General features: G+C 42.6%; 1 protein-coding gene across 3 annotated transcripts in view; it reads left to right on the top strand.

Moving 5' to 3' along the window:
* The window catches only part of LOC137321809 (calcipressin-2-like), a 315720-nt gene that overhangs the window by 242424 nt on the left and 59809 nt on the right, over positions 1-13487 (top strand). For all 3 annotated transcript variants that reach the window (XM_067984489.1, XM_067984490.1, XM_067984491.1), the window contains 2 exons: positions 2674-2847; positions 10230-10401. In XM_067984489.1, coding sequence (XP_067840590.1) covers positions 2674-2847; positions 10230-10401 — 346 coding nt within the window. The remainder of the gene's footprint in view (positions 1-2673; positions 2848-10229; positions 10402-13487) is intronic.

Below are 13487 nucleotides of genomic sequence, written 5' to 3'. Positions count from 1 at the left end.
TTCATAAGGTCAGAAATGGGGATGTTCGCTGATGATTGCACAGTGTTCAGGTCCATTTGCAACCCCTCAGATAATGAAGCAGTCTGTGCCCACATGCAGCAAGACCTGGACAACATCCAGGCTTGGACTGATAAGTAGCAAGTAACATTCGCGCCAGACAAGTGCCAGGCAATGACCATCTCCAACAAGAGAGAGTCTAACCACCTCCCCTTGGCATTACCATTGCCGAATCCCCCACCATCAACATCCTGGGGATCACCACTGATCAGAAACTTAACTGGACCAACCACATAAATACTGTTGCTACAAGAGCAGGTCAGAGGCTGGGTATTCTGCAGCGAGTGACTCACCTCCTGACTCCCCAAAGCCTTTCCACCATCTACAAGGCACAAGTCAGGAGTGTGATGGAAACCATCTGACACAAATGAACACACGAAAAATGTAGTACTTTGAAATGAGCAAAATAATATGATAAAATATATTTTTTCTCACGCGCGCACACACACACAGTATTTCACCCATGAGGGGAAAATGGAGTGCTCAGCATCTCAAAAAGATTCAAACATTTAAAACAAATGTTGAAAACAAACCATGCTTTTCTTCACAATAGTGCTTTTTTCCTATTGGTATAGTTTTTGCGACTGAAACAAGAATAAACAGAGCCTGGACAAGACTTGGATTCATAACGCACTTATCAGAATATCATTGGGTTACTCGTATTGGCACCAAATACTGTTACATTGGCAGTGAATGCATGTATACAAATGCATTTGCAAATTGTTTCATGGATATGGGAAGAACAGTGAAAGGGACACAGAATCCTGATGGACCCATTGCTGATAGTTGATAAATGGGTGGCACATGAGTTCCGAGGGTTAATAACAAGCAACTTCTAAAAGTGTAACGGTCTAAAAGCCTGTATCAGTTTCCTAAAACATTTGATGGAATTTTAATAATCATTCAAAGGCTATAATACCACTAATGAAGATGAGAGGCAACAAAATTATGGTAATGCATAGAACAACATAATCTATTATCAGAATGACAAGAACAAACTTGTGTTTAGGTTGCATGTTATCACATCTCTCAGAATTCCCAAAGTACTTCACATACAATGAAATACTTTAAAGTGCAGCCACTGTTGTAAAGTGGGTGAATGCAGCAGACATTTTGCTCATAGCAAAGTCCCACAAACAGCAATGAAACAAGTGACCAGTTAATCGTTTTTTGGTGTTGTTTAGTTGAAGAAAGAATGATGATGGAAACATGAGGAGAACTCCATGCTCTTCTTCAAATAGTGTGCCATTGGATCGTTAACATCCATCTGAACAGGCAGACAGAGCCTCAGTTTAATATCTCATTCAAAGGATAGCACCGCACTTCCTCATTACTGCAACAAGGTGTCAGCGTAAATTATGTGCTCAATTCCTGGAACAGAGTTTGAACCCCCAACCTTCTGACTTACAGCCAAGAGTGCTGCCAACTGAGGCAAACCAACATTTTGACCTTTGATAAAATCAAAGATATTGGTGGAATGCAAGTCCAGCACGGTCTTTGCCAAAATAATATTTTAGGAGAGCAATAAAAACAGATATTTTTAGGGACGCTGACATCATAATTGAGCCAAACACACTGGGAAGATCCTGTGTTTGATCTCCGCAAAGGTATCTTACCTCATCCAAGAAAATGGTGAGGGTGTTATAATTGGCCTCAGTGCCCCCATGTTAAAGAAAAGAAAAATTAGCTGGACTTGTTGATCTTCATCACTTTCAGTTGGCTACTTCTGGAAAGTGCTTGCGTGTAACTGTGTGTAGATAGGATTGGATTGACGTGCGATGTTTCCATCGTCAGATATTGTGCCAACACTTACTGTCTGTGCCCACACATGAACAATGGCCACTTGGGCAAATCCTGGAGGCCAAGCAGCATCCATGAGACCATGCAACAAATTGTGATGGGGCAGAAAAGGGACTATTGGGGGAGAAATAGAATTTTCAAATATTATTTGTTTTGAAGAGCTCATTCCAAAATTCTCCTCAAATAATGAAAAGATTGCAGCAGATGTATATTACATTGTTATTATTTTCAAGACTCCTAATTGAGCAGTTTAACGCAATGTACATAACATTCACCATTGATGCCAGAGCGTAATGTTTCATCTTCACCGCCTGGGCGGTAATCTGGCAGTGGAATGAAAATTGTTTGGGTTCTACAATGAGCGGGCGATCCACTCCGGCAGATTATCACTCAGGTGGTGAAGGTGAAAATTCACACCTCAGTTTTAATGGCTTGCTGCAATTATCTGAACCATGAATTGCTTTCCCATTCAAATAGCTGTGTAACTCAAGAGGACAGTACTGCCACTACTGGGCTCTGCCTTGGTCTCTGACATTCAATTGCAAGTAAAAGACTCTAAACTATTCTTACTATGTAAACTATTTCATAGTCTTACTCATATTTTGTATTGATTCACAAAATCCTAGATACATGAACCTTATTAGTCAGGTGAATGTGAAATTGTACTTGTAAAGAAAGGACGGCGGGAGGAAAGATTTGCTGAATACAAATTTTGATATTTTCAAAGGTCATTGTTTAAAAGTTGAAATATTTGGATAAAAACTGTGAAATAAGTCAGGATTTTAAGTTTGTTTTCTTTATTTTTGTTGAATACAGGAGAAATTTGAGGCGCTTTTCTTGGCCTATGATGACCATGCCACATTCCAGCTGTTTAAAAGTTTCAGACGTGTACGAATTAACTTCAGCAATCCCAAAGTAGCAGCCCGTGCCAGAATAGAGCTCCACGAAACAAAGTTCAATGGGAAAAAGCTAAAACTCTACTTTGCACAGGTAATGAATTCAGGACTTTGGGGTTTGGTTGTAGATCATTCACAACATGTAATGTATTAGGAAAAGAGACTAAAGCAAAGGAGTTTAGTGTTTAAAGAATTGGGGTAGAAATTGGACCTCATTGCACTGTTTTATGCCCCTAAAATGGGCACAACGAGGACCGATTGCAGGGACCAACATCCTGAGCCTTTAGGACGCCTGAAGGCATCTGACCCGAAATTGATGATTTTTCAGGTGTCCATGGCAACCACCTAAAACAGGTGTTAGCCTTTTACATATGCAAATGAGGGACCTAACTTATGTCTTAGGACCCCCTCGGGAAATTTGTGTCCCAAAGAATGGAGCAGGGGTCGGCCCGTTTCACCTGCTGTGGATGTGGCCTAGGAACCGGCTGCCACTGAAAAGGTGAGTTTGAGTAAAACATTCTTTAAACAGCACTCCTGACAGCTGTCCTCTGCCCCTCCGGCACTCACCTGTGCTGCTGCCGGCGAGGCTGGTGACCAGTAATTTGTTCCTGAAGAAGGGCAAGCTGCTTGTGGAGGTGCGACAGGCACCAGCAGCTCGCCCTGATTATTTAAATGAGGCCTGATGCCCAATATCGGGCCAGCCTTGGGCCTCCCGGTTCAAGCACATGTTGCCCAAAACCAGGGGCCGACAAATTTCAACCCTATTGGAGTGCTCATGAGCCAACATTACCAGTGAACTATTCAAATCTGAATTTGAATCCAAGTAGAAAGTTTATTTCAAATAGCAGAAAGAACAATTCTCACTAATTTCAGCTTTAATGGAGAATTTAAATTGCTCTGCCTTAATCTGATTTTCACAGAATGATGCAATTCTGATTGAAATGAACTAAAGGATTTGGCGGTGTGACGGGGGTACATTTATCGCCTGCTGGTTTTCAACCCCCTTCAATGGAAGGGAAAGCAGGTGGGCGCTGATACTGGCGTGTGATCCCTCTGCCAGATTTTCCTTGCTGTGTGCCGCCCAGACAATGTTTAACACCTGGATAGTAAAGATAAAAATCTACTCCACAGTGTTTAAACATGCTGCCTTTTCATCCCAATGTTCAATCCAGACCAGGTTTTGATAACTATTAAATAGGCACTGACTTTGTGAAAAGTGTTTGGCAAACCTTTTTGACACATTGATGTAAATCATATTGAATCACAGCTCTTCTCTCTCCCTCCCAACAAAATAAAATTACTGAACAGTTTTTTCATGAAGTTACAATTAGTGCTGAATTTCACGCTGTGGACTGTAATTGAAACTACCCAAACTCACTTCAATTAGAACTCTTATAACCAACAGAGTCCAAATATTTTTCCCATTAGTCTGCACTGGATTTGAAATCAGGTCCCAAAGTTGAAAAGATTGCATGCTAACATTCTGCAAAACCCAGTCCTCAGCTGTTTTATTTTCAAGTTTATGAAAAATTAAGTGCTGTTTCTAAGTGATCCAGTCATTCATTAACTACATTACAAGAGTACTTTTCTAATAATGAAGTAACTGGTAACTTCTGGATAAGCAAGAGCAGGCAGCACCAACACAATAATATCAGTAGTAGGGACCATACTGTTGTTAGAAATTTAGTACACTTTCCTTCCATTTCATAATATGGCATTGTTGGATAATAAAGGGCACCATAAATTGTCAACATCAAACAGGTGCCACAGGTAATGTTCAGTGAGTGAATTTTTCCTAACCTTTCGTGCCTTGATGTTAGCATTCATTGCTAACCAGAATCTTGTTGTTTTACAATATTTTAGACACCAACAGTTTTTATTTATTCAGCATAGTTTTGCAGTGATCGTGGTCTGTTGCTGTACAGAATAATTTTACAAAATCGCACTTCCGAAAAGTACTCCTTAGGTGGTTTGATAGTAGAAAGTGATTAACTTCACAATTCTCTACACACTTTATGTTACTACTGTTAGCTGGAAGAGTGGGGGAGGGGAAGGGTGCAAAGGGGAAGAGTAACCTTGCTACAGAGAAAGAAGTAAGTTCAGAAAGTGAGTCAACCACATTCTCTTACACTTCCTGGTGCTCTTACCAAGGCAAAATGTCAGAAACCTTGACGCAGATTACATATCTGCACTCTCCCTGTTCGTTGGAAAATACATGTGGCCTGAAAGAACTTAAAAAGAGAAGAAATCTTGTTTCTAAATAGGAGGATGAAGTAAAATATATGTACATATCTGTATACATACACATACACACACAAACAGGTTCAAGGTTTTGAGTATTAATTAGTTTTCTAAATATACACATATTGCCTGGATTGTCCTCTGGGATGGTATTGCTACTGGAAGTGGGTTGGGGAAGGACTTCTGCCCGCCAGCCTGACCCCCTCCATGACTTCGACCTATCTTCCTGGTCGAGGTTGGTTATACATGCAAGGCGGATTCCCAGTCATATCAACTCAATGGACTCAATTTTAAAACAGAGCCGGGAAGGGGGCAGAGGGGTCAATTTGAGGTTGGGAAACCTATTAGTATGGGTTTCCCGGACATCCTTACAATTTTGAAGTAAGGACGTCTTTTATTTTTATTTGTCGATTTCCTGTCCGACTGACCGGCTGATTGACAGGCTGGTCTCAGTCGGACGGGAGACCAGCCAGGGAGAGGACATCTTCAGGTAAGTCTGTGTTTAAGTCTTTATTTGCATGAATGGGGACGGGGGGAACGGGAGGGAGGCATGGGTGGGTAAGGGGCATGGGTGGGTAAGGGGCACGGGTACGCATAGGTGGGCAGGTGGTCCGTGTCATGGGGGGATGGGACCGGGGGTCGGTCACAGGGTGGGGGGGTGCGGGATTGGGGGGTCATCGCGGGGTCTGGGATCATTGAGGGGGAGGGTCGGAGGGAGAGGATCGGGGTCGGGGGTCTGCGATCGTGGGGGGATCCGAGATCGGTGGGGAGGTGGGTGCTCAGTGCAGGTAGGCTTGTTGGGCTTGGGGGAAGCACTCCTGCTCCTACAGGCCCACAAGCTGTACCTTTCTAGGCACTTACCGGGCCTTCTCGCCTCCTTTCACAAGGCGTATCAGAAGGCCCGGGAGTCCCGGCCCCCCGGGGTTGAAATGGGGAATTAGTTAAAAATGGAGGCCTGAAGCCTCCTTGAAAGGTTTTAAGGTCCGACCTGCCTCCTGGGAGTGAGTTGGCCGCCTGCCCCTCGTCCCGCCCCGTGAAAACCAGAAATGGGCGGGTCTGAAATGGTGGCAATTTTCAGTGCCCTACCGCCCCCAACCCACCTGTTTTTTACTTTGAAAATCGAGCCCAATATCTCAACTCTGTTTCTCTGCTATCAAGATAAGAAGGCATATTAGGGTGATTCTATGATCAGGTGCTCCATGGAGCAATGCTCGCAGGGATCGCCAGATTGCAGAATCACCCCTCTGATCCAGACAGATCCAAACCGGAGGAGCGCCCAGAGATTACAAGCTTTTGAACCCCTTGGAGGAGGTCTTCCTGGATATTCTTGCCTATAAGAGCAAAAAGGATATATGGGGAGACGGAAAGAAAGACGAATACCACCCTCCCCTGCTATGTCTTCTCACAAGCATAAACAACCACAAAACCATCACACGTAGCATCTTGTAATGCAAACTCTGTTTGAAGGTGTCTCTTGGAGCTAACACATTTTCCTTTTTTACCATTGCAGGCTGGAAGAACAGTCTGCCAGCACTGCCAGTGGCCCAGAATAAGTCAGCACCTCACAGCACCCTCTGGCCAACACCTGCAAGCTCCAGCCAGCTACATGTACCCCAATTAGTGGGCTTGAGGAGGTAGCATTGGGCAAGTCAAAGTGTACATATAGGTGCGGAGGAGCAAGTGGTGATGCCAGAGGAGCAGCAGAAACCTGCTGCTCGGATGCCTATATGGATGTTATGAATGGTCACCTGTATTTTGGAAAATAGAGTAATACAGTGAAATTGTGCAGCTGTATCATTCTTCTATTGCTATGCAGTGGGAAATGAATTGCAAAAACTAGTCCCGCTCAACAATGCATCAGTCACTTGCTCGATATATCTGTAGGCAGCAAATTGGCTGATATTGAGGATGATCTCTACGCTAGCCTGGACAGAAGTGGGGGCACAACGGTCGAAGAAGGAGAGATCTTGACTACCATTGGCAGTGGCATCCCTATTTTTGATACGTACTGACCCTAGAAAAGGACAATGATGAAAAACAGAAAACAAAGCAGGAAAAAACAGAAAAACAAACTGAAAAAAAGTTTTTAAAAATCTATTTGTCCCTTTAAGAGTTTCCTGCTACACATAGATTATCTTTGATGGGCGCATGTAACCTTGGTTGGGACTTCCACCTGAAGATTAGGAAACAAGAGAACTTGCTGGAGGTCTTTGTCTCAATGCAGTATGCATGCATAGTGTGCGAGCAGAATACACTGGGGTAAAACCCAATCACAGAATCTTATGTTGGTGCTGGTGAGTTTCCGGTGGCAACCAGGCGAGATTGCCGTATGGCCAATTTCTTGCATTCATTAATTACGCCAATGGGAATGATCCTGCCAGTTAGAAAATATAACCTATGGGGTAGATTTTATGAATTCATACCCCCATCGTGGAACCTTGCCCGTCAGGAGTTCATATTGGAAATTTGAGCACAAAGATCGTTGGACCCTGTAATGGTCATCAAATGCTTTGGGAACTTTTGCGCTCCGAATCCTGATGGTGCACGAAGCTCGATGCTGGCAGCACATTTTCCTATTTTGTTTCAACAGTGCTACTATAATCCTCAAAGGATCAAACATTTGTTTAGAACTTATTGCAACCTCGGAGCTGCAAATAGCACACATCCAGTAGGGTTTCTAAGAGAGGGTATTCTGTTTACCCGCAAGATATGTTCTTTTTGTTCCACAAGTGAACAAACTCAGTGATGCTTGAGCTAGACTTCTCTACTATTAATGTTTAACTTTTTAAATTTGGAAGACACTGACTAATGCTGGGGTACATGTCCACAAGTACCAGGTCCCTCCAATACCTTGACCAACTAGCAAGCCTTCATGTGTAAGCCTAGATTGTGAGTGGTCAGCAAGGTATTATACTGTAGATGGTATCACATTCAAGCCTAACCTGATGTCCACAAACACACACTTTCCAGCAATAGTCACTTCTTAGTAATCAGCAGCAGAAACTCTGGCTAATTTTTCCTCTCTCAAGCCCAGGGGTACTGTTGCCATTTGTCGTGCCCCAATTGCTGCTTCAGCTGCGATCAGTTAACTCGGGATTGTGAAAGTAATTTAAATAGAGAACGTTATGAGCATGGAAAGTGGTTTTATAATCCTTAAGAGCACCAGTTTAAAGTCCCATTGAAGTGTTCTTAGATTTAAACTCCGTCTCGATCCCAAATATAATGTGATCATTAGTCAGCCACTGTGTTGGTATGATGTGGAGATGCCGGTGATGGACTGGGGTGGACAAATGTAAGGAATCTTACAACACCAGGTCATAGTCCAACAGTTTTATTTGAAAATCACAAGCTTTCGGAGGCTTTCTCCTTCGTCAGGTGAGTGTGGGATTCCTTGAAAGTTACTGCATATATAGTCAGAGAACAATACCTGGTGATTACAGATAATCTTTCCAACTGCCCGTTATCAAGGCAATCAAAGGAATTGAATAGTGTTCAGACAGAGAGACATTAGATACAAGGCTACTGAATATACAAATGGCCAGAACCAAAGACAGAGAGAGAGAGAAACATCCGAAAGGAAGAGAAAGAGAGAGAATGACCAGTTGTATTAAAAACAGATAACTTTTTTTTCCACTGGTGGGTTTACGTGTAGCGTGACATGAACCTAAGATCCCGGTTGAGGCCGTCCTCATGGGTGCAGAACTTGGCTATCAATTTCTGCTCGACGATTTTGCGTTGTCGTGTGTCTCGAAGGCCGCCTTGGAGAACGCTTACCCGAAGATCGGTGGCTGAATGTCATTGACATGTTCTCCGCAGCCTTCAACATGTCATCGATGATGACGAACACCTCACTAAGGCCATCCCCACGCCTTCACTACTCGCCTTCAACAGCCACCCAACCTCAAACAGACCATCGTTCGCAGCAAATTACCCAGCTTTCAGGAGAACAGCGTCCACGACACCACACAACCCTGCCATGGCAACCTCTGCAAGACATGCCAGATCATCGACACAGATACCACCATCACACGAGAGGACACCACCCACCAGGTACATGGTTCATACTCCTGTGACTCGGCCAACGTTGTCTACCTCATACGTTGCAGGAAAGGATGCCCCGGAGCATGGTACATTGGCGAGACCATGCAGACACTGCGACAACGGATGAACGGACACCGCGCAACAGTCGCCAGACAGGAGGGTTCCCTCCCAGTCGGGGAACACTTCAGCAGTCAAGGACATTCAGCCACCGATCTTCGGGTAAGCGTTCTCCAAGGCGGCCTTTGAGACACACGACAACGCAAAATCGTCGAGCAGAAATTGATAGCCAAGTTCCGCACCCATGAGGACAGCTTGAACCGGGATCTTGGGTTCATGTCACGCTACACGTAACCCCACCAGCGGAAAAAAGAGTTATCTGTTTTTAATACAACTGGTCATTCTCTCTCTTTCTCTTCCTTTCAGATGTTTCTCTCTCTCTCTCTCTCTCTCTCTGTCTTTGGTTCTGGCCGTTTGTATATTCAGTAGCCTTGTATCTAATGTCTCTCTGTCTGAACACTATTCAGTTCCTTTGATTGCCTTGATAACGGGCAGTTGGAAGGATTATCTGTAATCACCAGGCATTGTTCTCTGACTATATATGCGGTAACTTTCAAGGAATCCCACACTCACCTGACGAAGGAGAAAGCCTCCGAAAGCTTGTGATTTTCAAATAAAACTGTTGGACTATAACCTGGTGTTGTCAGATTCCTTACAACTGTGCTGGTAGGAATTTTTATCTCTGTGCCTTAATATAATTTTTTTTTAAACACAATGCAGGTGTAATTTTTCAAGATTAATGAACATAAAATGATGGGAGCAGCATGTTCAAATTCTCAATATGTGCTCCTGGCAGATGAAGCGCCACTCCAGAAATGCAAACTTGTAAAATTATCCCATATATATATATGTTCAAATTCATCATCAGCCACCATATTGAAATAAAATCTACCCTTAAGTTTTTCAATTCAAAACATAGTTCAGCACGGAGATAAAATATAGAAGCTGGAAAAAGTAAATTCATACATTTTTCCTGTTGAGAAACCAAGGTGAAGGGCCAAAGCATATAATGCAGGACACCACCAAGGTTGGAAAAGATTAAGACTTTTGGGTTCACTGAAACATTAGAAGTGAACTGCTGCTGTCATCTGACACGCTGTAGATTATGGTTTAAACGGGTGCCAATTTATTTCCCAGGTTCAAAATCAAGGTACAGATGGAGATAACCTGCACCTTGCCCCTCCGCAACCAGCAAAACAATTTCTCATCTCCCCTCCAGCATCACCGCCTGTGGGTTGGCAACAAATCGATGACGCAACACCAATCATCAACTATGATCTCCTCTATGCAGTGGCTAAACTGGGACCTGGTAGGTTTTTCCATGTTCCGTAATTTCAGAACTGCTATTAAACAGTAGCCTATGGAAAGTTCATTTTGCAAAGTGTAAAGTGTCACTGTTGCCGCAATGCCTTTTTTTTACAAGTTGTAAGAATAAGAATGTAAAAAACACTTTGCAGAGAATAAAGGTGAGATCAATGAATTCTCTTGACCTGGTTGACTGAAAAGTATCTTACATCCACTGCTGGCCATTTCATATCTTTTACATAGTGCTGTATACAAGAGTTATGCTTTACTTTACCTACCTTTTGGCTTGCTTTTTCCTACTAATTGCTTGATCATTACATCCAATTAGATAATTGTTTTTCACATGGTACAGTAACTAAACTGGGACCTGGTAGGTTTTGCCATGTTACTTAATTTCATACCTATTATTTAAAATGACCACTGAGTACTAACTGCATTATTATAAATTCTTTCCTACAGTGTCTAGCTGTTAGGACAGATGTAATCTAGCTGATGCAGGGCAGGTTATATAGAGATTTAATAACTGCAATTGTTCAAACAGCATAGTCAGATGCAACCTTTTAACTTCTTGTATTATTACAAAAAAAACACCATTCTGAAAAGGAGCATAACTGAAAATGGAGTATATCTTACAACATAAGGTTAAGTGGAGCTTTAGGTGAATAAGAGAGCAGTTTTGGCAGGATAGATGACAAATTCTTGAAGGTCACATTACAAATACATAACTAATGTAATCTTAAGAAATGTCATGCATCTTTGCATCTACACTAATTAACAGATGGTTTGTGTTCTGCTTATAGTACTAGGACTCGGTTTGACATCATGCCCTGAGACCTAAATGATGGAACATTAAGCTTTGTCTCCAAATTGTTAAGTGCTCTGCATAGTTAATCTCATGAGATGTTTACCTACTTTATTTCCAAAGCAAAACTCCAAAACAGTTCTGACTCAAATGATAATATTAGCTATGTTCAAGTTCAAATATTTAGTGAACAGCTAGGTAAGATATGACCAATGTGGCCAAAACATTAATAGTCGTCCACCTGCTAGACCTGCAGAGAATCTCATTCCGTTGGTTAGTAACACAGTAGCCATCACTAATTGTCTGATGGTTATTATTTTACGGGATAGCCTGGGCTTTCTGCTTGGCAGTTGTGCTGGCGGAAGTGAAGTGGGCCTGCCCTTCCACCCACCCTAGAAATGCCCTCCTTATTCCAGCTGTATTTCCAGCTGCAGGGGCATTAACATATGGGAGGCAGGGTCCCAGCCTCTGCCAGGGAGTCATGTCACACTGGCAGAAATGTGCTGTAGGGTCCTGTCACAGTGGAAGAAAGAGGCAGCTGGCACATTGCCAAGTGGAAGAATTTTTTTGGCCCCCTTAAAATTTTTAACTTTTCCTGGTGGAACCTCTGCATGGCCATGCTCTGAAAAATATTTCACAGGTCCCTCTTCTCTATTTGGGCTGAGCTCCCTCCACCAACATCTGAACGCAGGATTCTAGTATCTAATAAATGGCCCCTGTGTCTAGCATTCCTGCAGTGCAAGTGGCAGGAATCTCAATGGAGGCTGTGTTTACCTTATTTGCATATATTGACCATGCAAACACCCACATATCTTCATCCTCCCCCCACCCACCCCATCAGACTTATCAGCAGAAAACAACGGGGAGTCAGGAATGCAGTGCAGCATTAAATATTACCAACATCACTTGTTTGTACAGGGAAGTGAAAATGTAGCTCAAAACATTGAGCAGCTGTGACATTTACAATACCTAGTGCTGATTCAGGAGGACAAGGAAGTCTGGTTACAGTCACAGTCCGACAAAGGCTACCTCTCATTCATCCTGCCCCAGAGGTATATTTTATCTACTGCATGTAAATTAAGCTTATAATATCAGCATGTCTGTGAATTAAGGAACAGATTCAGACGTTGATGTCAGATCTGCACTCTTCCCAACTGTTTTCCTGCAGGAATCGATGTTAGCAAGGCCCAAAAGAGATTTCAGAGTTAAGCTTCATGGAATAATGAATTGTGCAACAGTTTCACAGTAATGAAAGGTCACAACATGATAATTTTGTATGATTTTGCAATTGTAGACTAGGGCTTTTTGATACCTGGTATTTATACTGACATTAGCCTTTCATTGAAGTGGAGAAAAGCTGTGAAATTTGATGTAACTAAATTTTGAAGCTGCAAGCCAAACAGCACTGAGCTGTAAAATCCAACTTTGTTTAAATCCTCTTTAAACTCTTGATGGAAATAGATTTTATTTTACTATTGCTGTCCAAATCTGAACCACTAGCTCCATCACAGATTGTGACATTCCTTTTCATAGACCCAAACTAGTTGTGTTTAGCTTTAGCTAGTTTTACCACCAGGATCAATTTAAGACCATTCCCTGCTTCGAGTGATGCAAGGCTGCCAGACCCAACTAGCTACACATCATTATTTGATTGTGGTAAGTAGAGTTCCGTCTATGGGTGCTCTTGTCAACAGCAACCAAACGCTGGTTAAATTTTAATGCTAACAAAGAGCTGATAGAGCTCTCGGCTCTCAGCTAACAGTACAAAGATGAGAAATGAAGTTTAAAAAGTTTGTTGGTGGGGGGGATAACTGGGTCATACAATGGGTTAGACCCCACTGGGACCTGGGTTCAAATTCAGCACAGACTGATGGGATGAAAGTTCTCACTGTCTGTTGGCTGTAAAGGTACAGCATGAAATTAATTTGGGCAGCTTCAACCCAGTTCCAAATGGGCATGGGTTTAAAAGACAAAATGTGTCACTAATTTAGCAATCCCACTCAGAGAAATCACAAGATGAGGGAAATGGAAAAATTCACACTGGTGCAATTGGGGCTAAGGTTTGCGGTTAAGCATATCAAAAAATTATGCTTAGGGTTAGATGAAGTAGGGTGGGAGGAGGCTCGTGTGGAGCATAAACTTGGGCCCTGTACCCCTGCTGTCATTTACATGCAGTGGGCGGGAAAGGGAAGGCCAAGCATTATTAATTGATTATGAAAATATTCGTATTTTTAAGCTACCTGTAAATTTAAAGGTGTAGTAATTAGTTGATAATGGCTTATTTCTCC

Source organism: Heptranchias perlo, chromosome 5 (assembly GCF_035084215.1).
Source record: "Heptranchias perlo isolate sHepPer1 chromosome 5, sHepPer1.hap1, whole genome shotgun sequence".
Classification (NCBI taxonomy): Eukaryota; Metazoa; Chordata; class Chondrichthyes; order Hexanchiformes; family Hexanchidae; genus Heptranchias; species Heptranchias perlo.
Note: the sequence above shows the minus strand (reverse complement) of the source record. Positions and strands in the feature narration are given on the sequence as shown.